Below are 27,810 nucleotides of genomic sequence, written 5' to 3' on the forward strand. Positions count from 1 at the left end.
CCTGTTTGACTTTGCCAATCCGCATGGCAAAGACATCCGGCGAGGGTTTCACATCGAAGGAGAACCTGCCTGGGACATAATTAAGGTCCCCAACACACACACGCATATATATAACACAACGATATTATATTACCTACTCTACTAGCTACCCCGATCCCTCTGTGCCACCTGTAAATACCCTATATATATATATATATATATATATATATACACACATATAAAATAGAACATTAATTGGGCGAGCACCTTGCCCTGTCTCTCTCTTACACATAGACATAATCTAATATATTTTTTATACATTATATTATATTATACACCGTACAGGCTGTCCCACCCCCCTCTATGCCACCTGTACACAAGCTGTAGATATATGTGTATATATATTATAGGACACTGCTCGGCTATCGTGAAGGACCTTGCCCTCCCTTTGCGGTTATAAACATACTTACTTAAACACGTATATACATATCTATTTACACACACACACTGTATATATATATACAGAGAGAGAGAGAAGTATTATTGAAGTTGTGTGACGTGGTGGCTCTCATCCTTCGTCATGCTTCGACCCGGCCTTCTCAAGATCTCGGGTGCCATATGCACCGTGTGTCGCAGATTGAAGTACACGGACAAACTCGGAGTGATTGGTACCCGGCCTGACCATGGGTCCTCCGACTACCAGGTGAGTAGTAGCTCAGGTTTATTATTATTAATCATTATTGTGTTTCGTTCTGAGTTCAAACTCCGCCGAGGTCGACTTCGCCTTTCGTTCCCTTCGGGGCCGCTAAAATAACTACCACTCGAGCCCTGGAGTGGGGACGATGTCATCGACTAGCCCCCTGCCCCAGAATTTCAGGCATTGTGCCAATATCAGAAAGCATTATTATTATTGCTGCTGTTGTTGACTATGAATAACCCTATGATCAAAACATTCCAACCACGACCACCCCAGTTCAAAGTATCCAAACAGTGTCTCAGTGTTTTATTAAAAAGGTATCCAAATACTTTAAGGTGGAAGTATTTGACTGCTATTTACCTACCAGGGTCGTCGTGTTCTTGTCTTTGTTTAGACCCTAAAAGTCCCATTTCCTCGGATAAGACCCGACCAGACAGACCCAATAAATGAAAGGTCTTTCTCATCTATTATCAAAACCTTGTTATAATTCCATTCGCATTTAGCAATATGAATCGACCTCGGTAGTCCCATTGGCCATCTTTCGTCTCTAAGTAGACCTTTCCGTCGATTTCCGTAAAAAAATTTTTTTTTTTACATATGGGCTTGCGGGAACTTTTGAAGTAATATACATACATATACACATACACCGAGTAAAAAATTTCAGTTATCTCTTTCTTTCACACATTACTCTCTCTGTCTCTTCACACACACTAACAGAAGCACCTCACTTACACAACATACTGTCCGTCTCCCACACCCTATCAAACACACACACACACACGCACACACACACACACACATGTACATCAATGCTTCCCATGCACGGTAACTTCAAAAGAACTTCCCTCGTCATACAATCGCTTTCTCTTAGTCTCTTTCGCTCTCATTACTTCAAAAGTTCCCGCAAGCCCATATGTAAAAAAAAAAAATTTTTTACGGAAATCGACGGAAAGGTCTACTAGAGACGAAAGATTGCCGTTCCATTTTATTTCTATCGATCCGACGTGAAGTATGAAAAGCGAAGTTGTCCTCGGCAATAATTTGAACTCAGAATCTAAATACCGTTTCTAACAAGAGCCAGCAAAGGTGTTCCAGGTGTGACTTTCACACCTGGAAACTAATATCTGATATGTCTATCATTAATATATACGAATGATCGCCTATATATATATTTACTCTTTTACTTCTTTCTGTCATTTGACTGCGGCCATGCTGGAGCACCGCCTTTAGTCGAGCAACTCGACCCCGGGACTTATTCTTTTGTAAGCCCAGTACTTATTCTATCGGTCTTTTTTGCCGAACCACTAAGTAACGGGGACATAAACACACCAGCATCGGTTGTCAAGCAATGCTAGGGGGACAAACACAGACACACAAACACACACACGCATATATATATATATATATATATATATATATATATACATATATACGACGGGCTTCTTTCAGTTTCCGTCTACCAAATCCACTCACAAGGCTTTGGTCGGCCCGAGGCTATAGCAGAAGACACTTGCCCAAGGTGCCACGCAGAGAACTGAACCCAGAACCATGTAGTTGGTAAGCAAGCTACTTACCACACAGCCACTCCTGCGCCTATATATATATATTGTATAAATAGTTGGTAAGTCCAGGTTGTTTTGATAATAGATAAGACGTTTGATTTATTGGGTCTGTCTGGTTGGGTCTTATCCGAGGGGAAGGGACTTTAAGGGACTAGACAACGATAAGAATACAACCACCAGGTAGTTAAATAGCAGTCAAATACTTCCACTTTAAAATATTTACTACCATCGTGATAAAACACTGAGACACAAAAGCTGTTACTCAGAGTTTCACGTTCCCTTTCGTCGGAGTTTTGGTTGAGGATGATTCTCAACCAAGACTGTCTGACGAACGGGATCGTGAAACTCTGAGTAAAAGTTTTTGAGATGTCTTTGCAGCTTCGTTGATAAAGCATATTACTCTACCTCCGGTATTCGAGTACTATTCCTTTCCACCTTGTATGTATATATGTATGTATCTTGATATATATGTGTGTGTGTATATATATATTTATGTATGTGTGTGTGTATATGTATGTGTGTGTATGTATGTATGTGTGTGTATGTGTGTATGTATATATATGTATGTATACAAAATTTTTATAAAGTTTTGTATTAAAAGATAATAATTTATGGAATCAATTTTTTGTTGATGAAGAATTTTCTCCATTTTCTGTTCTGGTTTGGTGATGCAAACTGGAAAAAAAGAACACAACTGGAGGGAGTTTTTTGATGCTAATTGCCTGGATTACCACTGACACCTCTACATTATATATATTTGACCCTAAAATATTGTTTATTTTTTTATATAGAACAACTATTCCAGCATGAAGGAGCAAGTGAACTTATTGAAATCGAGGATTTCCAAAATCGTTCAAGGTAAGTGTATGAGCGTGTTGTCTTGCTTTGGTTATTAGATTGTAGCCATGCTGGAGCACCACCTGGTGATGTGGGAGACAACCACAGACACAAACACACTGGGTTTTTTATTCAGTATCCATCTGCCAGGATCCACTCAGAAGATCTTGGTCGGCCCAGGGCTGTAGTAAGAGAAATTAGTTCAAGGTGCCATGCAGTGGGACTGAACCCAGAACCATGTTGTTGGCCAGCAAGCTTCTTACCACACAGCTACGCCTGCTCCTATTATATATAAAACTTTTTAAATATACAAAGAACATTAATGTTAATAGACACAAGCTAAAAACAACCATATAGGCAAAATTAATATATATATATATATATATATATATACACACACACACACACACACATATATATATATATAACAAGGGCACTAATAAGCACCAGTTTTGCTAAAAATAGGAGTCAAAAAATACTCCCAAAGCAACAAAATTTAACACTAGATAATCACAGGTGAGATTTTCCCCATACCTGTGAAAATCTAGTGTTGATTTTTGAAGTTCCAAAGTATTTTTTGACTGCTATTTTTAGCAAAGCTGGTACTTCCTACTGCCCTTGTTATATGTAATTCTTGTATTTATATTCGTATTACATCGTCCATTTTTCCATCCTTGTTTTCGTATACATTCGAAGCTTTCTTCCAAGCAATCTAATGCTCTTAGCTTAGTTTTTCCTTGGGGCTGGCCAGATTGGAGCAATCTCAAAATTAATCAGCCGAAATTGCAAGGATGATTCGGTTCTTCACTGGAGATTAATGGCTTCGAATGACCCGTCCGTGTTTTTTTGTATCGTCCTTCTGGATGTTTTGCTTTCTTGTCCCAGTTTGTATTTTTATATATGTATATATATACATATATGTATATATATCAATAATAAAAGGGTCAAATTAATTAATTATTAATTAATTTTACCAATTAGTGTTCAGTATGTAAGAGGACCATTTGAGGTATATTTAAAACAGTACGTTATATAATTAGGGTTCAGTAAAGTAATTTACTTTACCACATACTGAACTTTTAGAAATAGCAGCCAAAAAATCTTAGCTATTTCTTCTACTATAAGAAAAATCTCCCAGACAATGTATACTCAAAAATAATTAATTATTTTACTGAACCCTAATTATATAACGTATATATATATATATATATATATTAATTTTGCCTGTACAGGTGTTTTTAGCTTGCGGCCACTGACGTTATCTATTCTCGTTTGGTGAAGCAAACTGGGAGAATAGAACTCAAAATAGGATCATATAAACTATGCTTTATCGGTCAGCAGAAGTTACGCAGTGACTCGAGGTCCAAGAGTTTCGTGCAGAAGCACATTGACACTCATTAAACTGGTTTCAAATGAAGCTGACTACATTTATCTACCTGTGATAACGATAATTCCCTGGACTGTTCTAGAATACAAAGTCACATGTTTTATGCATATTTTTCAAATGCTTTGCCTGTTAAGGGGTTCCTCGGACCTCGCTGAGAACCTATTTAAATCTAGGTTTACTCAAAATACGATTCATTTTTTTTGTTCTTATTCCATTATTTGGTTGCAGGTGGTGGAGAGAAGGCCAGATTACGACAGACATCTCGTGGAAAGATGCTCCCCAGAGACCGTATCAACACATTGCTAGATTCTGGGTAAGGATATTTATTTCAAACCACTTCCTAAACCAGTTGTTCTCAATGTCTGCAATATCCAGGCCAAATCCAAAACCAGGCTTTTTTTTAGGGGCCCGCACCCAAAAAAAGTTATATACAAGTCAATTAAATAAAACTGTGTAATACCTATTTCTTTATTACCCACAAGGGGCTAAACAGAGAGAGGACAAACAAGGACAGACAAACGGATTAAGTCGATTACATCGACCCCAGTGCGTAACTGGTACTTATTTAATCGACCTCGAAAGGATGAAAGGCAAAGTCGACCTCAGCGGAATTTGAACTCAGAACATAGCAGCAGACGAAATACTGCTAAACATTTCGCCTGGTGTGCTAACGATTCTGCCAGTTCGCTGTGTAATACCATTAGGGGCCGCATGCTGCCCTTGGAGTTGTGGTTGAAAACTGCTGTCCTAGACACTCATGAGAGACAGTCATTAATTGGTTAAAACACAGTATCCAGTTATTGACCTTTACATTCTGAGTTCAAATCTTGTCATTTGCCAGTCCTCAGTTAAATTGTCTCACCCATTCAAGCATGGAAAATAGATGTTAAGCGATGATGATGATGATAACGACAACGACAACAATGATATACATACATATTTGTATTTTGCCTCCAGGCTTAACCCTTTCATTACTGTATTTATTTTGAGATGCTCTGTGTTTCTTTCAATTAATTTTAAATATAACAAAGAATTTAGTAAAATAACCTCGTTATCATTAAGCTAGTGTTAGGAACATAAATTGTGACTAAGGTTTGGTGGAAGATTTTAATTCAAAACTTATGAAAACAAGACATTTGTATTACAGTGCCAGATCTGGTATCAGCCAGGTTGGTATCGAAAGGGTTAAATTAATCATTTGTTAACCCTTTTGTTACCCTATTTCTGTTGAGATTCTGTGTTTCTTTCAATTAATTTTAAATATAACAAAGAATTTAGTAAAATAACTTCGTCATCATTAAGCTAGTGTTAGGAACATAAATTGTAACTAAGGTTTGGTGGAAGATTTTTATTCAAAACTTATGAAAGCAAGACATTTATACTAAAGAGCCAGAGCCGGTTTCAGCCGGGTTGGTAACGAAAGGGTTAAGTGTGTTGAAATTCAATAAGGAAGTCTACTTTCTTCTCCTTGTTGTTTGGTATCCCTAAATAAATATCTATATACACCCACAGGTCTCCATTCCTAGAACTGTCACAGTTGGCAGGCTATGAACTGTATGGCAACGAAGAAGTCCCTGCTGGTGGTATCATCTGTGGTATAGGACGTGTCTCTGGGTAAGTATTCGTAGTGTAGCATGGTGGTGGTGGTGAACTTTCTGTTATTGGGGCTCATGGAGTATTGTGGTGGGAGGTAACGTTCTACTTGTCGATTTCTCTGGTCTGTGTATATGAGTAGGTGTAAGGTGTGTGTATTTGAGAGTATCTTTATGTATGTATATCTGTGTGTATGAGATGTATGTATGTGTATATTATATATATATATATATATATATATATATATATATATATATATATATATATATATATATATATATATAGGCGCAGGAGTGGCTGTGTGGTAAGTAGCTTGCTAATCAACCACATGGTTCCGGGTTCAGTCCCACTGCGTGGCATCTTGGGCAAGTGTCTTCTACTATAGCCTCGGGCCGACCAAAGCCTTGTGAGTGGATTTGGTAGACGGAAACTGAAAGAAGCCTGTCATATATATGTATATATTTATATGTGTGTGTGTGTGTTTGTGTGTCTGTGTTTGTCTCCCTAGCATTGCATGACGACCGATGCTGGTGTGTTTACGTCCCCGTCACTTAGCGGTTCGGCAAAAGTGACCGATAGAATAAGTACTGGGCTTACGAAAGAATAAGTCCCGGAGTCGATTTGCTCGACTAAAGGTGGTGCTCCAGCATGGCCGCAGTCACATGACTGAAACAGGTAAAAGAGTAAATATATATATATATATATTATATATATATATATAGGCGCAGGAGTGGCTGTGTGGTAAGTAGCTTGCTAATCAACCACATGGTTCCGGGTTCAGTCCCACTGCGTGGCATCTTGGGCAAGTGTCTTCTACTATAGCCTCGGGCCGACCAAAGCCTTGTGAGTGGATTTGGTAGACGGAAACTGAAAGAAGCCTGTCATATATATGTATATATTTATATGTGTGTGTGTGTGTTTGTGTGTCTGTGTTTGTCTCCCTAGCATTGCATGACGACCGATGCTGGTGTGTTTACGTCCCCGTCACTTAGCGGTTCGGCAAAAGTGACCGATAGAATAAGTACTGGGCTTACGAAAGAATAAGTCCCGGAGTCGATTTGCTCGACTAAAGGTGGTGCTCCAGCATGGCCGCAGTCAAATGACTGAAACAGGTAAAAGAGTAAATATATATATATATATATATGTATATGCATTAATGTATTTATATATATACACACACACATACACATACATAGGTGTTGGTGTGGCTATGTGGTAAGACGCTTGCTTCTCAACCACATGGTTCCAGGTTCAGTCCTATTGCATGGTACCTTGGGCACCAAGTAAGGTGCACGAGGGCAATGGTTCAAAACTCACCTGTATTTCAAATTGCTATCTTAATTAGTTTATAGCCCTGGCTGGAGGTTTAGGGAAGATGCATGGTTGCGTAAAATGGAAATAAAAGAAGAGAATAGATAAAAGAGATTATTTGGAAACAATGGGGGGGGGCTGAAGGTTGGCAGCACGAGGGGTAGTTGGTGAAAGGTCTACTCAAGTATTTGTCTTATGAAGAAAGGCTGAAGACGCTCGACCTTTATTCTCTAGAAAAACGCCGCCGCCGTGGTGATCTCATTCTCGTTCACAACATCATAAGCGGAAAGTGTAACCTCTCGAAGGAGCTGTTCTTCACTCCTGCTCCAGAGCATCGGCTGCGGGGTCACTCCGAAAAGCTCCATCTGCGACGATTTCATCTCAATCGAAGGAGAGGGGCTTTCTCCGTCCGGGTTGCAGATCCATGGAATAAGCTGCCAGACGAGATAGTGAAGATGCCGACGACCGCTCGGTTCAAAGTCTCCCTTGACCACAAGTGGCCTGAACTCTTTACATGGACACCACCCTGTACATAACTCCATGTCCCCCTACATGGCCTGGCTTTTTGCTTTTTGAGCCAAAAAATTAACTAACTAACTAACTACTCTGGCATACACTCATCCGACCCATGCAAACATGGAAAGATGGATGTTAAAATGATGGTGATTGTAGTAGTGGTGGTGATGATGATGATGATGAGAGGTGGTGATGATGGTGATGTTGATTTTTTTTGTCTTTTTCTTTTCTTTTGACTTTTCCTCCTCTTCTTCATTTCTCTCCCTTCCTTCTCCCCTTCTCTCCCACTTAACCCTTTAGCATTCTGATTCCTCTGTCAAACGTAACCCTTGTTTATTCACATTGCTTTGAATTAATCCCGGATCATCTCAAAGCTTTGAGATTCCAATGACGGGATTCCTTAGTTTTGGAATGGCATTGTAGGGTAGGTGTGAGAGGCTGGATCTGGTCATTTTGAACATAAAACAAGTTGAAAATTTGGAACCCTGGATGTGGCTGGTTTACATGTTAAAGAGTTAAAGAGAGTAGGGAGTTTACTGAGGGGAGATTTGGCTGTTACATTGTGTAAGGTCAAGTGACTAAATAGAAGCTCCCTCATTGGTTCACGTGGTCCCTATTTTAACCCTTTAACAATCAGATTATTCCGTCTAAAGTAATGCTTATTTATCCACATTGTTTCCAATTAATCCTGGATTATCTCACAGCTTTGAGATTTCCATAATGTGATTATTTTTAGAATGACATTGTAGGGCAGGTGTGAGAGGCCAGACATGGCTGGTTTAATTGCTAAAGGACTAAGCCTGGTGCTCATTCCATTGGTCTCCTTTTGCTGAACTGCTAAGTCACAGGGATGTAAAGAAACCAACACCAGCTGACAAGTGGTGGCAGGGGTCAAACGCGCATAGATATATCCTATGTTTTCTTTTTTGTTTCAGTCATTTGACTGTGGCCATGCTGGAGCACCGCCTTGAAGAATTGTTTATTTTGAATTAATCCTGCATTATCTCATCGGTTTGAGATTTCGATGATGTGATTATTTATATTTAGAATGACATTGTAGGGTAGGTGTGACAGGCAGGATCTGGCTAATGTGAACATAAAACAGAATATTTCAGCAGGATCAGAACCAAAATCGAAGTCAATCAACATCAATGGAAATTGCAGCTGTGATACCAGTGCCGGTGGCACGTAAGCGAACCATCCGATTGTGGCTGTTGCCAGTGCCGTCCCGACTGGCCTCCGTGCCGGTGGCATGTAAAAAGCACCATCCGTCCATGGCCGTTTGCCAGCCTTGCCTGGCACGTTAAAAAGCACCCACTATACTCATGGAGTGGTTGGCGTTAGGAAGGGCATCCAGCCGTAGAAATATTGCCAGATCAGACTGGGCCTGGTGCAGCCTTCTGGCCTCCCAGACCCCAGTTGAACCGTCCAACCCATGCCAGCGTGGAAAGCAGACGCTAAACGATGATGATGATGATGGTTGGTTTAAATGCTAAATGGTCAAGATCTCACTTTTTCTACTACCCACCCCTTTCTCTCTCTCTCTTTCTCTCTCTCTCTCTCTCTCTCAAAGTCTCATCCTTTCTCTCTCTTTCTCTCTTCTCCCCTCTTTCTTTCTTCACAGTGTTGAGTGCATGATTGTTGCCAACGACCCCACAGTGAAAGGCGGCTCCTATTACCCCATTACAGTGAAGAAACATGTCAGAGCACAAGAGATAGCACAACTGAATCGCCTGCCCTGCATATACCTAGGTAGGTCTTCATTTATTTATTATTATTAACCAGTTGAGCATGTCCCTTGGTGGCTGACGATATGTGCATCTCTGATCACAAGCAGAATTAGTGGGAGAGTATCATGGCCATGTGTTGAAAGGAATTGTTAGGGGTTTGGATAATTCATCTCAGAAAACATGGGTGTTTTGTTCATCATCCTTAAAACAACCCTTATTCAGGGACTTTTTGAGTGGGATGGGCTACTCAGCCTGAAAAAAATTTTAACTGGGCCCCCCACCTGTGAGGTCATGTGCTGTTTATCTTGATATGAGATCACCATGTCATGCACATATGGTTGTGATGCATGTACCTGGTGTACCCTTATCAGACGGGTAGTCATGATGGGTATACTGGGCTTCGTATATTTTACCCCAGTGTCACTTTGATGGCATGAACTGCTCTCTCACTCAATAATAATAATAACAACAACAACAATGATAATAATAGTAATAATAATAATAATAATATTAGTAATAATAATAATGATAATAATAATAGTAATAATAATGATAATAATAGTAATAATAATAATAATAATAGTAATGATGGTAATAATAATAATAATAATAATAATAATAATGTAATAATAGTAATAATAATAATAGTAATGATGATAATAGTAATAATAATAATAATAATAGTAATGATGATAATAATAATAATAATAATAGTAATAATAATAATAATAGTAATAATAATAGTAATAATAATAATACTAATAGTAGTAGTAATAATAATAATAATAATAGTAATAATAATAATAATAGTAATAATAATAGTAATAATAATAATACTAATAGTAGTAATAATAATAATAATAATAATAATAATAATAATAATAACAATAATAATAATAATTGCTTGTGTCTTTGTGATTTGACAGTTGATTCTGGTGGTGCCAACCTACCTCGCCAGGCCAATGTGTTTCCGGACAGAGACCATTTCGGTCGGATCTTCTTCAACCAAGCCAACATGTCTTCACTAGGAATTCCACAGGTATTTCCACTTTAATATCAACTTAGTTTTGTGGTTGCTGTTGTAGCCCCAGGTCAGTCCTCGTCTGGTAGACCTATGATCATAGATGTTCCAGCTGTGACCATCCTGTCTTTTATTCCGACATAGTGTATCTAGGACTACATCAGCTAGTGTTCTCTTCCTTGTTATTGTTTAGCTCCAGGTCAGTCCTGATCCAACTGAATTAGTTAGTTAGTTAGTTAATTTTTTGGCTCAAAAAGCAAAAAGCAAGGCCATGTAGGGGGACATGGAGATATGTACAGGGTGGTGTTCATGTAAAGAGTTCAGGCCACTTGAGGTCAAGGGAGACTTTGAACCGAGCGGTCGTTGGCATCTTCTCTATCTCGTCCGGCAGCTTATTCCACGGATCCGCAACCCGGACGGAGAAAGCCCCTCTCCTTCGATTGAGATGAAATCGTCGCAGATAGAGCTTTTCGGAATGACCCCGCAGCCAACGCTCTGGAGCAGGAGTGAAGAACAGCTCTTTCGAATTATGATCAAAGACGTTCCAGCTGTGACCATCTCATCTTTTATTCAGAAATAGTGTATCTAGGACTACATCAGCTTGTGTGCTCTTCCTTCTGTGGCCAACGAATTTGTAGAAAATTGGGACAACTGTGACCTGTTTGAGAAATGATCCCTGCAAGATGGGTGATTGAAATCACTACTACTACTGCTACTTCTACTACTACTACTCAGTCGTCCCTCCTTAATTGTCTCTGTTTTCCTTCACAGATTGCCATAGTCCTGGGAAGCTGTACGGCTGGTGGTGCCTACGTCCCTGCCATGGCTGATGAGAGCGTCATTGTGCGTAAACAGGGCACGATATTTTTGGCAGGCCCACCCTTGGTAAGTAGCCTCTATCACCATTGTATATGTTTGTTGTTATTGTTGTTTAGCCTCGAGTCAGTCCTGATCTGACAGACCTATGATTAAAGATGACCAAGCGGTGACAATGCCAAGTTTTATTCTGACATGGTCTATCTAGGACTATATCATGCAAAGTGCCTTTATTTCTTTTAGCATTGTTCTTTAGATCCAGGTTAGCATTCAGCCACCTATATTCTTGCTTCTCTCTCTCTCTCTCTATATATATATATATACTAAGCAATTAAGGGTTTAGCAACGAATTGCCTTACCACACACCGAATTTAGAAATAGCAGTCAAAGAGATTATAGCTATTTCTTCTACTAAAAGGGAGATCACAGTAAAGACACAATACATACATACATACATACATAAACACATACATACATACATATGACTTGAGATGTTTGCCATGCCTTAATGTTTGTTGTTCTATATTGGATCGTTAGCCCCTACACGCAATTTTTTTTCCTCTCCTTGTTTCTTTTCTGTGTATCTTTCTGTCGAAGAGCGTAGGCTTGAAACCTAAAAGACTTTTTCTATTTCTATTCCTGAGCGCCATACTAATACATTTGTTTGTTTGTACTGCACCTGCCTTCATCTTTTGTTTATTTTCGTAAACCATCCCATTATATATCACGCGCTCACGTGGTCTCAATTTTATCCTATATTCTACCACTACCACTACCTTCTGACTGCACCTCTCCTTCATGGATCAAAGTGACTTTGTTATTGATGTGAAATCCTTAAAATATACCACGATGTGTATACATTTTTAACCTTGAACTTTCAACCTTTTTCTCTCCTTGTTTCTTTTCTGTGTATCTTTCTGTCGAAGAGCGTAGGCTTGAAACGTAAAAGACTTGTTTTATTTATATTCCTGAGCGCCATACTAATACAATTGTTTGTTTGTACTCCACCTGCCTTCGTCTTTTGTTTATTTTCATAAACCTTCCCATTATATATATATATATATATATATAGAGAGAGAGAGAGAGAGAGAGAGAGGGAGAGAGAGAAGATGCCACAGAATGTCCCAAAGCTAAATACCAATATCTAAACCTTGTCCAAACCCAACTGAGCCCTCATAACACACACCTGTTACGTAACATCAGTTGAGGAAAATTCCTCATATGCCCTTCTCTGTCTACCTGTATTTGTATGGCCTTCGCAGGCGTACCTGCTGATCATGATGCCAGTCGTGGAACTTTCTGCCTGAAGGGCTCAAAGAGAACCGTTACTGAATCCCTTTAGGGGTGAAGGAGATGAATGAAAGATGCAATGAGTGACCCCCGATCTAAATATATTCCTCTATGTTTGTCCCTCCCCTCAACATTGCTTGACAACCGATGCTGGTGTGTTTACATCCCCGTAACTTAGCTGTTCGGCAAAAGTGACCGATAGAACAAGTACTAGACTTACAAAGAATAAGTCCTGGGGTCGATTTGCTCGACTAAAGGCGGTGCTCCAGCATGGCCACAGTCAAATGACTGAAACAAGTAAAAGAGTAAAGAGTTTGCCAGTTTTTTTTTTCTTTTTTTTTATAGTTTTCATGTCCTTTTATAATAGGGGTCCGACTGGCCACTATCAGTATGTGTCAGTCACCGTTGAGGCCTCGGGTATTCCTGGACCCCACACAACCAATTTCCTCTGCTAAATTAAGACAACTGTGGCCTGTCTTTGAAATGAGCCCCTGATTATTGCAATGAGTGTTGCTGACCATTCTCTTTGGTAAAGCCATCGCAGTCCTGTCTGTAGAACACGGCTGACCACACTATTCACTCTGGATTGTGCAACCTATCGCTCCTTCCTCTCCTCTTCAGCTGTTTAATTTCCACCCAACCCCTTCTTTCATTCTCTTTTTCTTTGTTTCTTCGTAATTTAATTGCGATTCAAAGATAATTACCGTATTTTAACGTGTTTAAAAGGAACCCTCTTTTGTCAAAATTAGGTTAAAAACATAGGGGAGTTCCTTATACATGGATAGTATTATAATCCCTTACAAAATCTTTCTTCCAAATTTTAAGCCCCTAAAATTAGGGGTTTCTTATACACGAGGGTGTATATAGGCGCAGGAGTGGCTGTGTGGTAAGTAGCTTGCTAACCAACCACATGTTTTCAGGTTCAGTCCCACTGCGTGGCACCTTGGGCAAGTGTCTTCTGCTATAGCCCCGGGCCGACCAAAGCCTTGTGAGTGGATTTGGTAGACGGAAACTGAAAGAAGCCTGTCGTATATATGTATATATATGTGTATGTATATGTTTGTCTGTGTTTGTCCCCCTAGCATTGCTTGACAACCGATGCTGGTGTGTTTACGTCCTCGTCACTTAGCGGTTCGGCAAAATGAGACCGATAGAATAAGTCCTGGGCTTACAAAGAATAAGTCCCGGGGTCGATTTGCTCGGCTAAAGGCGGTGCTCCAGCATGGCCGCAGTCAAATGACTGAAACAAGTAAAAGAGAGAGTAAAAGGGGGTCCCTTATACACATTAAAATGCGGTATTTTCGATTCGTACTGTAATGATTTAGAGACGAAGGGAGACAACTCTGCATCATTCTGAGTTGGTGTTAAAATGTCTAGAAAAGCACTAAGTTTACGGAAGCAACACCTGAACCACACCTGCCTTGTTTCATTTAAACTCTTTTTTTAATGTAGAACCATTTTTATTTCCCCAGGTGAAAGCTGCCACGGGAGAGGAAGTCTCCGCAGAAAACCTTGGGGGAGCAGATTTGCATTGTGGGTAAGTCCTTTCATGAGAGTAACATGGGTTTTTTGGAGGGAGAGGGCATGGGGAGAAGCAGGTAGTTGTTTTGCCCCCATGCTCTAATTTCTATAGAATCCAAACGATTGAATCGCCCTGCTAACACAGGTAGGACATAGTATCGACTGATAAGCTGTTAATATACTTGGTAGGATATTATTTCATTTCATTTGAGTTTGAGTCCATGCTCAGGCCAAGTCGAAGACTCCACCCTCAGAGTCTGGTGTGGTTGCCAGGTTGTATTCTCTGTTTAATTTTGACATGTGTAGGAGCGAGTTTGAGTCAGTTTGTGCTCGTTGTGTATATCCTGGGAGATGGGGTTCATCTCTAATGGTGCTTAGGTATCTATCCAGTTGCAATTTGAATGATTCCACACTGCATCCTGATAGATTTCTGACATGTACCGGAATAGAGTTGAATAGTTGTGCTCCTCGAACCAACAGACTTGACTCTCGCAGGGTTTTTGTTGATTGGTGGTAGCTGGCAGCATCTTCCGTGGCGCAGTGAGTGGTAGGTTTTGATACCAAAGTTTGGCACCTTTTGCTCTATCATTTTCCAAATGTATATAATTCGGTATCGCTCAAATATTATGGCTGGAACATGGAATACAGTGTCCCTACCAGCAACTAATTTATATGATATGATCTTCTTTCAGAAAATCTGGTGTGACTGACCACTATGCCCAAGACGATGGCCATGCCCTACACATTGCTCGCAGGATTGTCTCCAACCTGAATTATATGAAGAAGCCTAATGTACGTATATCGAACTGTTCGTTCTTGTTGTCATTGTTATCTGCTGTTGATGTAATTTGTTGTTGTTCATCATCATCATCATCGTTTAACGTCCGCTTTCCATGCTAGCATGGGTTGGACGGTTCACCTGGGGTCTGGGAAGCCAGGAGGCTGCACCAAGCTTCAATCTTGATCTGGCAGTGTTTCTACAACTGGATGCCCTTCCTAACGCCAACCACTCCGAGAGTGTAGTGGGTGCTTTTTATGTGCCACCTGCACAGGGGCCAGGCGAGGCTGGAAAATGGCCACGATCGGATGGTGCATTTTACGGTGCCACTGGCACGGGGGCCAGACGAGGCTGGCAATGGCCACAATTGGATGGTGCCTTTTACGTGCCACCGGCACGGGGGCCAGACGAGGCTGGCAAACGGCCATGATTGGATGGTGCTTTTTACGGTGCCACCAGCACAGAGGCCAGTTGGGGCTGCACTGGCAACGGCCACGTTCGGACGGTTCTCTTATGTGCCACCGGCACTGGTATCTCAGCTACAATTTCCATTGATGTTGAGATTTCGATTTTCATTTTCATTTTGTTGTTGTTGCTGTTATTTCCGCCAGCTTGACTGACCATAGGTGCAGGCATGGTTGAGTGGTCAGAAGTTTATATTTATCATCATCATCATGGTCATTGAATGCCTGTTTTCCATGCTGGTATGGGTTGGACAGTTTGACAAAAGCCAGTGAGCTACACCAGGTTCCAGTCTGCTTTGGCATGGCTTCTACGGCTGGATGCTCTTCCTGACACCAACCACTCTTAACAAGTCTTTCCAAGCACAACATATTGCCAAAGGTCTCGGTCACTTGTCCCATGTCTTCCTAGGCTCACCTCTTCCCTTCCACAATATATATATATATATATATATATAATGTGACCTCGTGTGTACCGTAGGTGATTTTTTTTTTCCTCTGTCTTTCCTTTTCCTATGTTTCAGACGAAGAGCTCCGCTCGAAACGTTAAACCCTCCTTCTTTCCTGAGCGTCCAATAATACTATATTTGTTCCATGTCCTTGCGTTGTTGTGTTTTCTCTTTGTGTTTTCTTGTTTGGATTAACTTTATATATATATATATATATAATGTGACCTCGTGTGTACCGTAGGTGATTTTTTTTTCCTCTGTCTTTCCTTTTCCTATGTTTCAGACGAAGAGCTCCGCTCGAAACGTTAAACCCTCCTTCTTTCCTGAGCGTCCAATAATACTATATTTGTTCCATGTCCTTGCGTTGTTGTGTTTTCTCTTTGTGTTTTCTTGTTTGGATTAACTTTATATATATATATATATATTGTCATCATCATTTAACATCCTTTTTCCATGCTGGCCAGGCTCCATTTGTCTACTTTGGCATGGTTTCTGCGGCAGGGTACCCACACTAGAGTGTGAGTTGAGGGAGATTTGGCTGCTATTTCTACCGGGTCTCGCTACCATGTAGAGGTCTCCCTCATTGGCTCATACATACATATATACATAGATAAGACAGCAGGGTGTGATTTGAGGGAGATTTGACTGCTATTTCTTCCTGGTCTTGCAACCATGTAGAGGTCTCTCTCATTGGCCCATCTCACCTTTCTGAACACAGATGCCGTTTGCTATTCTTGTCCAGGGACCCTACAGAACTTTGGTGAAAAGCTGTAACATGTGGAGTGGTCAAGCTGTTGTCCATATCTAATGATGCCTGTCCATCTTTCTTTCCAGGTGACCATCACTGAGGTAGAGGAACCTGTCCATCCAGCTGATGAACTCTATGGCCTTGTGGGTAGCAATTTGAAGAAGAGTTTTGATGTCAGAGAGGTACGTAACCTGATTGGTTTTTTAATTTGTACTAAGGTCTATATACAGGGTTGGCCAGAAGTCACCCAACAGTAAACCAAATTCCATAAATACTGTCTGTGATTCTGTATTGACTGGAATGGAAAAATGGTGCCACACTCATGAAGGACCCCAGTTTGAACAATTTTCATGATGTTTCATATTTAGATGCTTTTATTAAAATTCATTCAGTCGTTAAACACAAATAAACCTTGGAATTAAATGGGTTTGATTTAGTGTCAGGTGACTTCTGGCCAACCCTGTACAGGAGTGGCTGTGTGGTAAGTAGCTTGCTAACCAACCACATGGTTCCGGATTCAGTCCCACTGCGTGGCATCTTGGGCAAGTGTCTTCTGCTATAGCCCCGGGCCGACCAATGCCTTGTGAGTGGATTTGGTAGACGGAAACTGAAAGAAGCCCGTCATATATATGTATATGTATGTGTGTGTGTGTTGGTGTGTCTGTGTTTGTCCCCCTAGCATTGCTTGACAACCGATGCTGGTGTGTTTACGTCCCCATAACTTAGCGGTTCGGCAAAAGAGACCGATAGAATAAGTACTGGGCTTACAAAAGAATAAGTCCCGGGGTCGAGTTGCTCGATTAAAGGCGGTGCTCCAGCATGGCCGCAGTCAAATGACTGAAAAGAGTAAAAGAGTATATATATATATATATATATATATATAGTTCAAATTTATAGAGAAAAAAAAAGATGAAGACAGGTGTAGGAACAACAAGCAGGTGTATTAGTTTGATGGTCGGGAAAAATGGAAAAGGTCTTTTACGTTTCGGGCCTACGCTCTTCAGCAGAAAGGAATAAGAGGAAATAAAGAGAGAGAGAGAATGAAAAAAGTGTGTAGAGTTCAGCAGTCCAACACACACACATACACGTGTGTGTGTGTGTGTGTTGTCTTCCAGAATATTGTTGTTCCTCACTAACCAAAGTCTCTGTTTCCTTGCCATAATTCTACAGGTGATTGCCAGGACTGTGGACGGAAGTAGGTTCGATGAGTTCAAGTCCATGTATGGGGATTCCATTGTCACTGGTAAGTGGAACATCTGTGTCTGTTTCTTTGTTTCCTCTGCTAAGAATGGCTTCTTACCTAACTGTCTTTGGTAGTTATGTGTGTGTGTGTGTGTGATCAACGTCATTATCATTGAACCTTTTCGATACGAACCCACCTGAGACCACCTCGGATTCTCTGACACAAACTTACTGTTTTAAAGTCATCTAAATTATAATCTTCCATCAAAATTTTATGTTAATTTGTTCCAGACCCCAGCTTGCTTAATAATAAGAAGGCTCATCATCATCATTGTTTAACATCCATAGCATGGGTTGGACGATTTGACTGAGGTCTGGTGAACCAGATGGCTGCACCAGGCTCCAATCTGATCTGGTAGAGTTTTTCTTTTGTTATCTTACTGTTTTTATCAATATATATCTATATCTATCTATATATATATATAAGTAGAAAAAGGAATTAAAAACATTCTTTAGTTAAAAATCACTACAATTGTTTCGACATATTCTGACATGTGTAATACATAGATGAAATGTTGTGCAATCCTTTCCCTACATCAGGTAGCCAATGACTGTGGATGAGCTTTGCATAGCATTCTACAAGGGTTTTACCTGAATCTTATCTTCTTAGATATATATGTGTGTGTAGATAGATAGACAGACAGATGGGTGGGTGGATACACATACACACGCACATAATTATATATACTTATATAAACATCTTTCCACAGGTTTTGCACGTATCTGGGGTTACCCAATTGGAATCCTTGGAAATAATGGAGTCCTTTTTTCAGAATCAGCCCTAAAGGTAAGTTTCAAAAACTTCTACCGTTCCTACCATCCACCCTAAACCACCTCCTTTATACGTTTCAGGGTGGGGTAGTGGTGGTTTTCTCTAGTCTTTTCCTTGCTATAGACCAGAGATTTTCAACATGGGTGATACTGTCCCCAAAGGGCCCTGGGCAGTGAAGGGGGCTAGTGAGGTAACATGATTAACATATTAAATTTTACCTGAAGTAGTAATTATATTATACATAATAAAACTAGGAATGGTTCTTAAAATAAAATGCAATCTCATCAGACAGGGGGAAGTCATTAACCTGCAACCCTCTCTCTCTTTCGGAGAGGCACAAGCACCTACACGTACATATACACACACGGCAGTAACTTCCGCCTACCGAATTCAATCACAAAGCTCCGGTCGGCTCGAGGCCATAGTGGAAGACACCTACCCAAAGTGCCACGCAGTGGGACTGAACCCAAAACCATGTAGCTAGGAAGCAAGCCCCCTAAACCACACAGCCATGCCAACGTTTAAAGTAAATCTACAAATTTTGTCTTTCATCATCATTTAACATCCGCTTTCCATGCTGGCATGGGTTGAACGGTTTGACTGGGGACTGGGAAGCCAGGAGGCTGCACCAGGCTCCAATCTGATCTGGCAAGGTTTCTACAGCTGGATGCCTTCCCTAATGCCAACCACTCCATGAGAGTAGTGGGTGCTTTTTATGTGCCACCGGCAAGGGGTCCAGTCGGTAGGCACTGGCATCAACCACATTTGGATGGTGCTTTTTATGTGCCACCGGCATGGGAGCCAGTCAGGCGGCACTGGCAACGTTGTTTATATGTGTGCCTGTCTGTCTTTGTGTCTGTGGTTGTTCCCCACATCACTTGGGGGTGCTCCAGCATGACCACAGTCTAATAATTGAAACAGGTAGACACACTTCACTGTTAAAAGCTCATAAAATTCATAAATTATCATCCATTTCCATGCTACTGGCACCTGTGCCGGTGGCACGTAAAGAGGGCCATCTGAACATGGTCGATGCCAGTGCCACCTGACTGGCCCTTGTGCAGGTGACACGTAAAAAGCACCCACTACACTCATGGAGTCGTTGGCATTAAGAAGGGCATCCAGCTGTAGAAACTTTGCCAGATCAGATTGGAGCCTGGTGCAGCCTCCTGGCTTGCCAGTCCCTAGTCAAACTATCCAACCCATGCCTGCAAGGAAAATGGACGTTAAAGACTATAGGCTTCTTTCAGTTTCCATCTACCAAATCCACTCACAAGGCTTTGGTTGGCCCAAGGCTATAGTAGAAGACACTTGGCCAAGGTGTCATGAAGTGGAACTGAACCCAGAACCATGGCTTTGAGAAGCAAGCTTCTTACCACATAGCCATGCCTGTGCCTAGTGGATAAAAACATTAGTTAATGCTATACAGTCACCTAGGGGCTCTGAGTTCAAACCCAGGCAAGGCACTAAGGCAGTGTTTCTCAGCCTATTTTCTCCCAGGGCCCTACTCTAACTTTCCAGAAAAATCTATGGGAAATGTATAAGTGGAATATGTTTGCTGTGTAAAAATATTTTTCACAATTCCATGTCCCACTAAAAGAGAAAAAGTTTTGATCTCATGCTGCACCGATGGGAATCCGTCCGCTAAGGTGAACCACAAGACTCCTGAAAGAGTCCGGGGCAAACAATGGCTGGGACCTAGAAAAAGCACCTGTAAGCTAATACATAGAAATAATTAATTAATTTTCTTGAATTCTATTTCAGGCAACACATTTCATTGAGCTCTGCTGCCAGAGAGGTATTCCACTCTTGTTCTTACAGAATATCACAGGTAAGGGTCTTCACATGCACTGATACCCTCATTCTACCCTTAATTCTGCCCACAGGACCCAGAGAGATATCCCCACACCAGGCATGCTCTGTCTTCCATGAACAGAGAGAGACCTTGGGGACAATCTTATATGGGGACACAAACACCCTTTTATCTCTTTCAACAATCCAAACACACATCACTACACCTGTCCAGGTAGGGCTGTTCAACAATCAAACACACAATCACTACACCTGTCCAGGTAGGGCTGTGCAATTGATACACAAATCCTTTGGTTCCAACACATCATCATCATCGTTTAACGTCTGGCTTCCATGCTAAATGTAACAGCCAAATCTCAAGTATTAGAGAGTTAATGGTGGAGTGGTACAGAGGGTAAAGCCATGGAAGCTAAGGGACAGGCCTTCATCATCATCATCATCGTTTAACGTCTGTTCTCCATGCTAGCATGGGTTGGATGGTTCAACTGGGGTCTGGGAAGCCAGAAGGCTGCATCAGGCCCAGTCTGATCTGGCAGTGTTTCTACAGCTGGATGCCCTTCCCAACGCCAACCACTCCATGAGTGTAGTGGGTGCTCTTTACGTGCCACCGGCACAGGTCCCAGACAAGGCTGGCAAACGGCCACAGTCAGATGGTGCTTTTTATGTGCCACCAGCACAGGGGCCAGGCGAGGCTGGCAACGGCCACGAACGGATGGTGCTTTTTACGTGCCACCGGCACAGAAGCCAGTCGGGGCGGCACTGGCAACGGCCATATTCGGATGGTTCTCTTATGTGCCACCAGCACTGGTATCACAGTTACAATATCCATTCATGTTGATCGATTTTGATTTTTGATTTTTTGATTAAAAGGGATAAAAGAGGTGGGCATGTAAAGAACGAGATCAGATTGCTAGAAGAGAAGCTTGATGTGAGGAGGGAAGGCAGATTATGGTGATGGTGGCTTGGTATCTTGCTATGGAAGAGATAAGAGTTTATCCTCTGTTATAAAAATATGGGAGTTTCTTACTCATGTGTACTATTATAATCCCTTACAAAACTTTTTCCAAATTTTAAACCCCAAAAATCAGGGGTTTCCTTATACGCATTAAAATACAGTATATACACATACATACATATATACGTGGAGGCGCAATGGCCCAGTGGTTAGGGCAGCGAACTCGCGGTCATAGGATCACGGTTTTGATTCCCAGACCAGGCGTTGTGAGTGTTTATTGAGCGAAAACACCTAAACGAAGCTCCACGAGGCTCCGGCAGGGGGTGGTGGTGATCCCTGCTGTACTCTTTCACCACAACTTTCTCTCACTCTTTACTTACTGTTTCTGTTGTACCTGTATTTCAAAGGGCCGGCCTTGTCACTCTCTGTGTCACGCTGAATATCCCCGAGAACTACGTTAAGGGTACACGTGTCTGTGGAGTGCTCAGCCACTTACACGTTAATTTCACGAGCAGGCTGTTCCGTTGATTCGGATCAACCGGAACCCTCGTCGTCGGAACCGACTGAGTGCTTCCACATATATACACACTTACACACTTACTTATATACACACCTACATGCATAAACGCAATAGGTTCCACACATTTTTCCATCTACCAAATCCACTGACAAGGCTTTGGTCGGCACCAGACTATACTAGAAGACATTTGCCCAAGGTGCCATGCAGTGGGACTGAACCTGGAACCTTGGGGTTGAGAAGCAAGCTTTCTCTATTAGAAATTTTTATTACTTTTGTCTTATATTTTTGTATTGTTATATGCTTTTTTTTTTTGTTTATTTATATATTTCTTTCTTCCCGCAAGGTTTCATGGTCGGCCGTGAGGCAGAGATTGGAGGAATTGCCAAAAATGGTGCCAAGATGGTAACAGCTGTGGCCTGCGCCAAAGTACCCAAAATTACAGTCATAATTGGTGGCAGTTACGGCGCAGGAAATTATGGAATGTGTGGACGAGCTTACAGGTAAACCCCAAAAGAAATGTGCCGTTTTGTATCTTTTAATCCTCTGCAGGTGTGACTGTGGTAAGAAGCTTGTTTCCAAACCATGTGGTTCTGGGTTCAATCCCACTGCGTGGCACCTTGGGCAAGTGTCTTCTAATATAGCCTTGGGCTGACCAAAACCTTGTCAGTGGATTTAGTAGACGGAAACTGAAAGAAGCCCAGCATCATCATCACTGTCATTTAAAGTCTGTTGTCCATGCTGGCATGGGTTGGACGGTTTGATCAGGCTGCACCAGACTCCAGTCTGATTTGGCATGGTTTGCTATGGTTGGATGCCCTTCCTAACCCCAACCACTCCGAGAGTGTAGTGGGTGCTTTTTACGTGCCACCGGCACGGGGGCCAGACGAGGCTGGCAACGGCCACGATCGGATGGTGCTTTTTACGTGCCACCGGCTCGGGGGCCAGACGAAGCTGACAACGGCCACAATTGGATGGTGCTTTTTACGTGCCATCGGCACGGAGGCCAGTTGGGGCGGCGCTGGCAACGGCCACGTTCGGACGGTTCTCTTATGTGTCACCGGCACTGGTATCTCAGCTACAATTTCCATTCATGTTGAGAGATTTCGGTTTCGATTTTGATTTTCACTTGCCTTCATCATTTAACATCCATTGTCCATGCTGGCATGGGTTGGACGGTTTGATCAGGGTGGCACTCTGGAAGGCTGCACCAGACTCCAGTCTGATTTGGCACGGTTTGCTATGGTTGCATGCCCTTCCTAATCCCAACTACTCTGAGAGTGTAATGGGAGCTTTTACATACTACTGGCATGGGTGCCATTTGCATGATACGAGTATCTTCCACAACCATGAGTGTAATGGGTCCTGCTTGTTTTACTGTGTTAACCCTTTAGCATTTAACCCTTTGGCCATATCCGGCCAAAAGTATTCTGCCAGTTTTATGTTCAAACTGGACATATCTGGTCTCTTACACCAACCCTACAATATCGTTTTAAAAATTAACAGCTTCCTCATCAAAATCTCATAGCTACAAGATTAATGAATGATGATAAAAAAGGATTAATTTTGGCAGAATAATGCGAACACTAAAGGGTTAAATCAACAGAGTCACGTTTAGCCCTTTGCTCTGCTCCTTTAAATCTTTGTGGCCCTTGAAGCGGGGTGGGGGTGGGGGTTGAGGGCTGATGATGATGATGTTTGTGAATATGATATTAGGGATTATAAAGTCACTGGCTGTGATGATGATGAGGAGGAGGAGGAGGAGGAAAGCGATGCTGATGATGATGACAAAAATAATAATGACAGCGTTCACAATAATGATATTGTTGCCAGCGGTGATGGCAATGGTGATGATGCTGGTGATGGTAACAATGATGACAATGGTGATGATGATGAGGCGGAGGATGGTGGTGATGAGGATGATGGTGATGGCGGTGATTGTTGATGATGACAGTGATAACGATTATAATGATGATAATGCTGGTGATGGTAACGATGATGATGATGATGAGGATTGTGATGCTAAGTGGTGATGATGAGGATGGTGGTGGTAATGATGATGAGGATTGTGATGCTAAATGGTGATGGTGATGGTAATGATGAGGATTGTGATGGTGGTGATGGTAATGATGGTGAGGATTGTGATGCTAAGTGGTGATGATGAGGATGGTGATAATGATGATGATAGTGATAATGATTATGATGATGAGGATGGTGGAGGTGATGGTGATAGTGGTAGTGACGATGATGATGATGATGTCTAATCCCTTCTGCTCCCCTGTGCCCCTTCTTTTACAGCCCTCGTTTCCTCTACATGTGGCCCAACGCCCGCATCTCGGTGATGGGAGGAGAGCAAGCTGCCAACGTCCTGGCACAGATTACAAGAGAACAGAAGAAGCGGGAAGGCAAAGAGGTGAGTGCAGTTTAGTTAGACCTTCGTCTCTTGGCTTTTCACTGCTGGGGGGTGGTCGCCATGGGAGTCGCTAACCTGTGGACCCTAACCCACCTAAATGAGCAGTGTGGGGGGGATCTGTGCTGCAGACTTATGATCAAATGTGTTACGACCAAGCAGCAGCTGTAGTAGTAGTAGTAGTAGTAGCAGCAGCTGCAGTAATAGTAGCAGTGGTTGTAGTAGTGGTGGTGGTGGTGGTGATGGTTATAGTAGTAGCAGTAGTAGTAGTAGTAGTGGTGGTGGTTATAGTAGTAGTAGTAGCAACAATAGTAGTAGTGGTGGTTGTAGTGGTTGTGGTGATAGTGGTGGTTGTAGTAACTGCAGTAGTAGTAATAGTAGTATTGGTCCATGTATTTGAGCACTATTACTACTACTACTACTACAACTGTGTGTGTTGAACTGCAACCAGTCGTTAGTTTTTCTTCTTTTTATTTTCATCTTTCTCTTTTTTTAATTTTATTTTCAAAAACAACCCCACCAAAACCCTTCTCCAGTGGTCAACAGAAGAAGAAGAGGCCCTGAAAGCACCTGTGATCCAAAAATATGAAGCTGAGGGCAGCCCTTACTTTTCCAGCGCAAGGTGAGTCGGTCTTCATTTCCTTCTCTGGTCTTTGGCCGCAATTGACCGTTCCAGTTTGTTCCTTTGTCTGCTTTTAACCGTTTGATCGTCCAAAGTGTCTTTGTAAGTTTGTATCGGTGCAGGCGTGGATGTGTGGGAGGAAGTTTGCTTCCCAACCACATGGTTCCGGGTTCAGTCCCACCGCGTGACATCTTGGGCAGGTGTCTTTTACTATAGCCCCAGGTCAACCAAAGCCTTGTGTGTGGATTTGGTAGACCAGTGGTTCTCAGACAGGATCCATATGGTTCCTGCAGGTCCATGTAAAATTTTTGGGGGTCCACACAGCAAAATAGTAAATTGGGGATCCACAATGGTATTTTAAGGGACCCTGAAAAGATTTTGCTTTGGCACATAAAAAGCACCAACCGATTGTGGGCGTTGCCAGCCTACTGTAGCACCTGTGCCAGTGGCACCTAAAATGCACCATCCGTACGTGGCCGATGCCAGTGCCGCCTTGACTGACTTCTGTGCCGGTGGCACGTAAAAAGCACCAACCGATCGTAGCCGTTGCCAGCCTCCCCTGGCACCTGTCCCGGTGGCACTTTAAAAGCACCCACTACACTCTCGGAGTGGTTGGCATTAGGAAGGGCCTCCAGCTGTAGAAACTCTGCTAGATCAAGATTGGAGCCTGGTGCAGCCATCTGGTTCGCCAGTCCTCAGTCAAAATCGTCCAACCCATGCCAGCGTGGAAAGCAGACGTTATATGATGAGGGGTCTTCCACCCATGTGACCCAACACTTTTTACATGACACCAGCATCGAACACAACGGGAATATGGTGATGGGGATGATATATCTATGTCAAATCTCTTTTCCTTTCATTCCCATTTTACATTTCTAAATCAAAAAATCAGAGAATCAAAGAATCAAATCAAAATCGATGAACATCAATGGAATTTGTATCTTTGTGGTACCAGTGCCGGTGGCACATAAGAAAACCATCCAAACGTGGCCGTAGCCAGTACCGCATCGACTGGCCTTCGTGCTGGTGGCACGTAACAAACACCATCCAATCGTGGCCGTGCCAGCCTTGTCTGGCACCTGTGTCGGTGGCACGTGAAAAGCACCCACTACACTCATGGAGTGGTTGGTGTTAGGAAGGGCATCCAGCTGTAGAAACACTGCCAGATCTGACTGGCCTGGTGCAGCCTTCTGGCTTCCCAGACCCCAGTCGAACCGTCCAACCCATGCTGGCATGGAAAGCGGACGTTAAACGATGATGATGATGATGATGTTACTTTTTCTCTCTTTCTCTCTCTCATATTCTAACCATTCTTCATTCTAGACTCTGGGACGATGGTGTGATAGATCCAGTGGACACTCGAACCGTTATTGGTCTCAGCCTAAGTGCAGCTCTCAACTCTCCGGTCATGCCAACCAACTTCGGAATCTTCCGGATGTAAATTATGTATTTCAGGTGGGTGGGGGGACTGAAACCCACAAAAAATGAAAAAAAAAAGAAGAAGGGGAAGAGGCACAAATGAGTGTATGTTTATGTGTATATATAGGTGTGTGTGTGTGTGTTGATGCAGTATAGACCTATTTGTAGTAAGATCGTACCCCTCTCAATCTGACCCCTTTTCTGTCTAATCTAATCAAAAATGGATATCTCGCTTTGCTTCAGAATTATTGTTTGGGTCACAAGATCTTTAATGGCTTTGAATAGCAGAGGCATGAACCTCGCTACTTCCCACGTCTTCTCGCACCTTCCATTCCTCCACCACGCACACATTCCCTGGCCAGTCCTCACCTTCCCGTTCTTTGCCGTTGCCACCACGAAATAAAGACAGTGTGTGATTTCAGATGTGATATGGCTGTTGTTTCTAGCAGATTATGTAACCATATATAGCCTACTTCTTTGGGGTTTTTTTTCAAAAATTTATGACATCACAAGGGTGTTTATATTTATGACATTACTGGTGTATTTGTGACATCACAGTTCTGTTTTGATATAGGACCCCACTGGTTTTAGCCCTTAGTGTATAAACCAGCCATATCTAGCCCCAGTATTCCACCTGTCTTAAGTTCAACATTTGTCCTAAACCAGGACTGCCATGTTATGTTGGCAAACAGTCTTTACTATGAGGGTCACAACCTTTCCATGTGAGATGTCATAGCTATCTTTACACAACAACTAGTTAAACAAACACATTTAGATTCCAAAGGTCATGACCAGGATTTTTGGAGCTGTGACCCCACCTTTAGAATATGACCTCATATAAGAGGTCATTATGATCTTTGTGAGGTTATGACTTTGTTTTGAAGTCATAAGTACATGCACAAAGTCATAAGCTTGTTTTTGCAGCTATGACCTCCATGTCATTTCAGTCTATGCCCCCCATATATGAAGTCATAATATCAATCATAAAGTTATGATTTTATATTTTAAAATTATGACCTCATGTTACAAGTTATGATCCCATGCAGGGGTCACCACTGCATGCATAAGGTCCTATGTCTGGACCTCTGACCTTGTACAAAAGGTCAATGTATTTGGGATTTTTTTTTATTTTTCTTATTTTATTTATTTATATATTTTAGTTGGTTTTTTTTATTGTTTTTGGAAACTTTTCAATAATTTTGCAGAATATTTGTTTTTGAATATTGGAATCGGGTCAGATTGAACTGGGGTCCCCTAGGTTATGGGTGCTAAAACTCATGTTAATAATGTTTCTGTTATTGCAAAAGGGAAAAAAAAAAAGAAAATAAAAATAAAAAACTAGTAAATAAATCACTTGACATATTT

General features: G+C 41.8%; 1 protein-coding gene across 1 annotated transcript; it reads left to right on the forward strand.

Moving 5' to 3' along the window:
* LOC115226548 (methylcrotonoyl-CoA carboxylase beta chain, mitochondrial) lies at positions 1-27,810 on the forward strand. The gene is made up of 17 exons (XM_029797550.2): positions 1-682; positions 3,030-3,096; positions 4,691-4,775; positions 5,975-6,076; positions 9,507-9,634; positions 10,539-10,651; positions 11,405-11,518; positions 14,212-14,276; positions 14,953-15,052; positions 16,783-16,878; positions 17,867-17,939; positions 18,649-18,725; positions 20,475-20,541; positions 22,341-22,497; positions 24,293-24,407; positions 24,941-25,026; positions 26,350-27,810. The coding sequence occupies exons 1-17, from the start codon at positions 560-562 to the stop codon at positions 26,465-26,467; spliced, it is 1,686 nt and encodes a 561-aa protein (XP_029653410.1). The 5' UTR covers positions 1-559; the 3' UTR covers positions 26,468-27,810.

This window comes from Octopus sinensis, linkage group LG30 (genome assembly GCF_006345805.1).
Source record: "Octopus sinensis linkage group LG30, ASM634580v1, whole genome shotgun sequence".
Taxonomy (NCBI): Eukaryota; Metazoa; Mollusca; class Cephalopoda; order Octopoda; family Octopodidae; genus Octopus; species Octopus sinensis.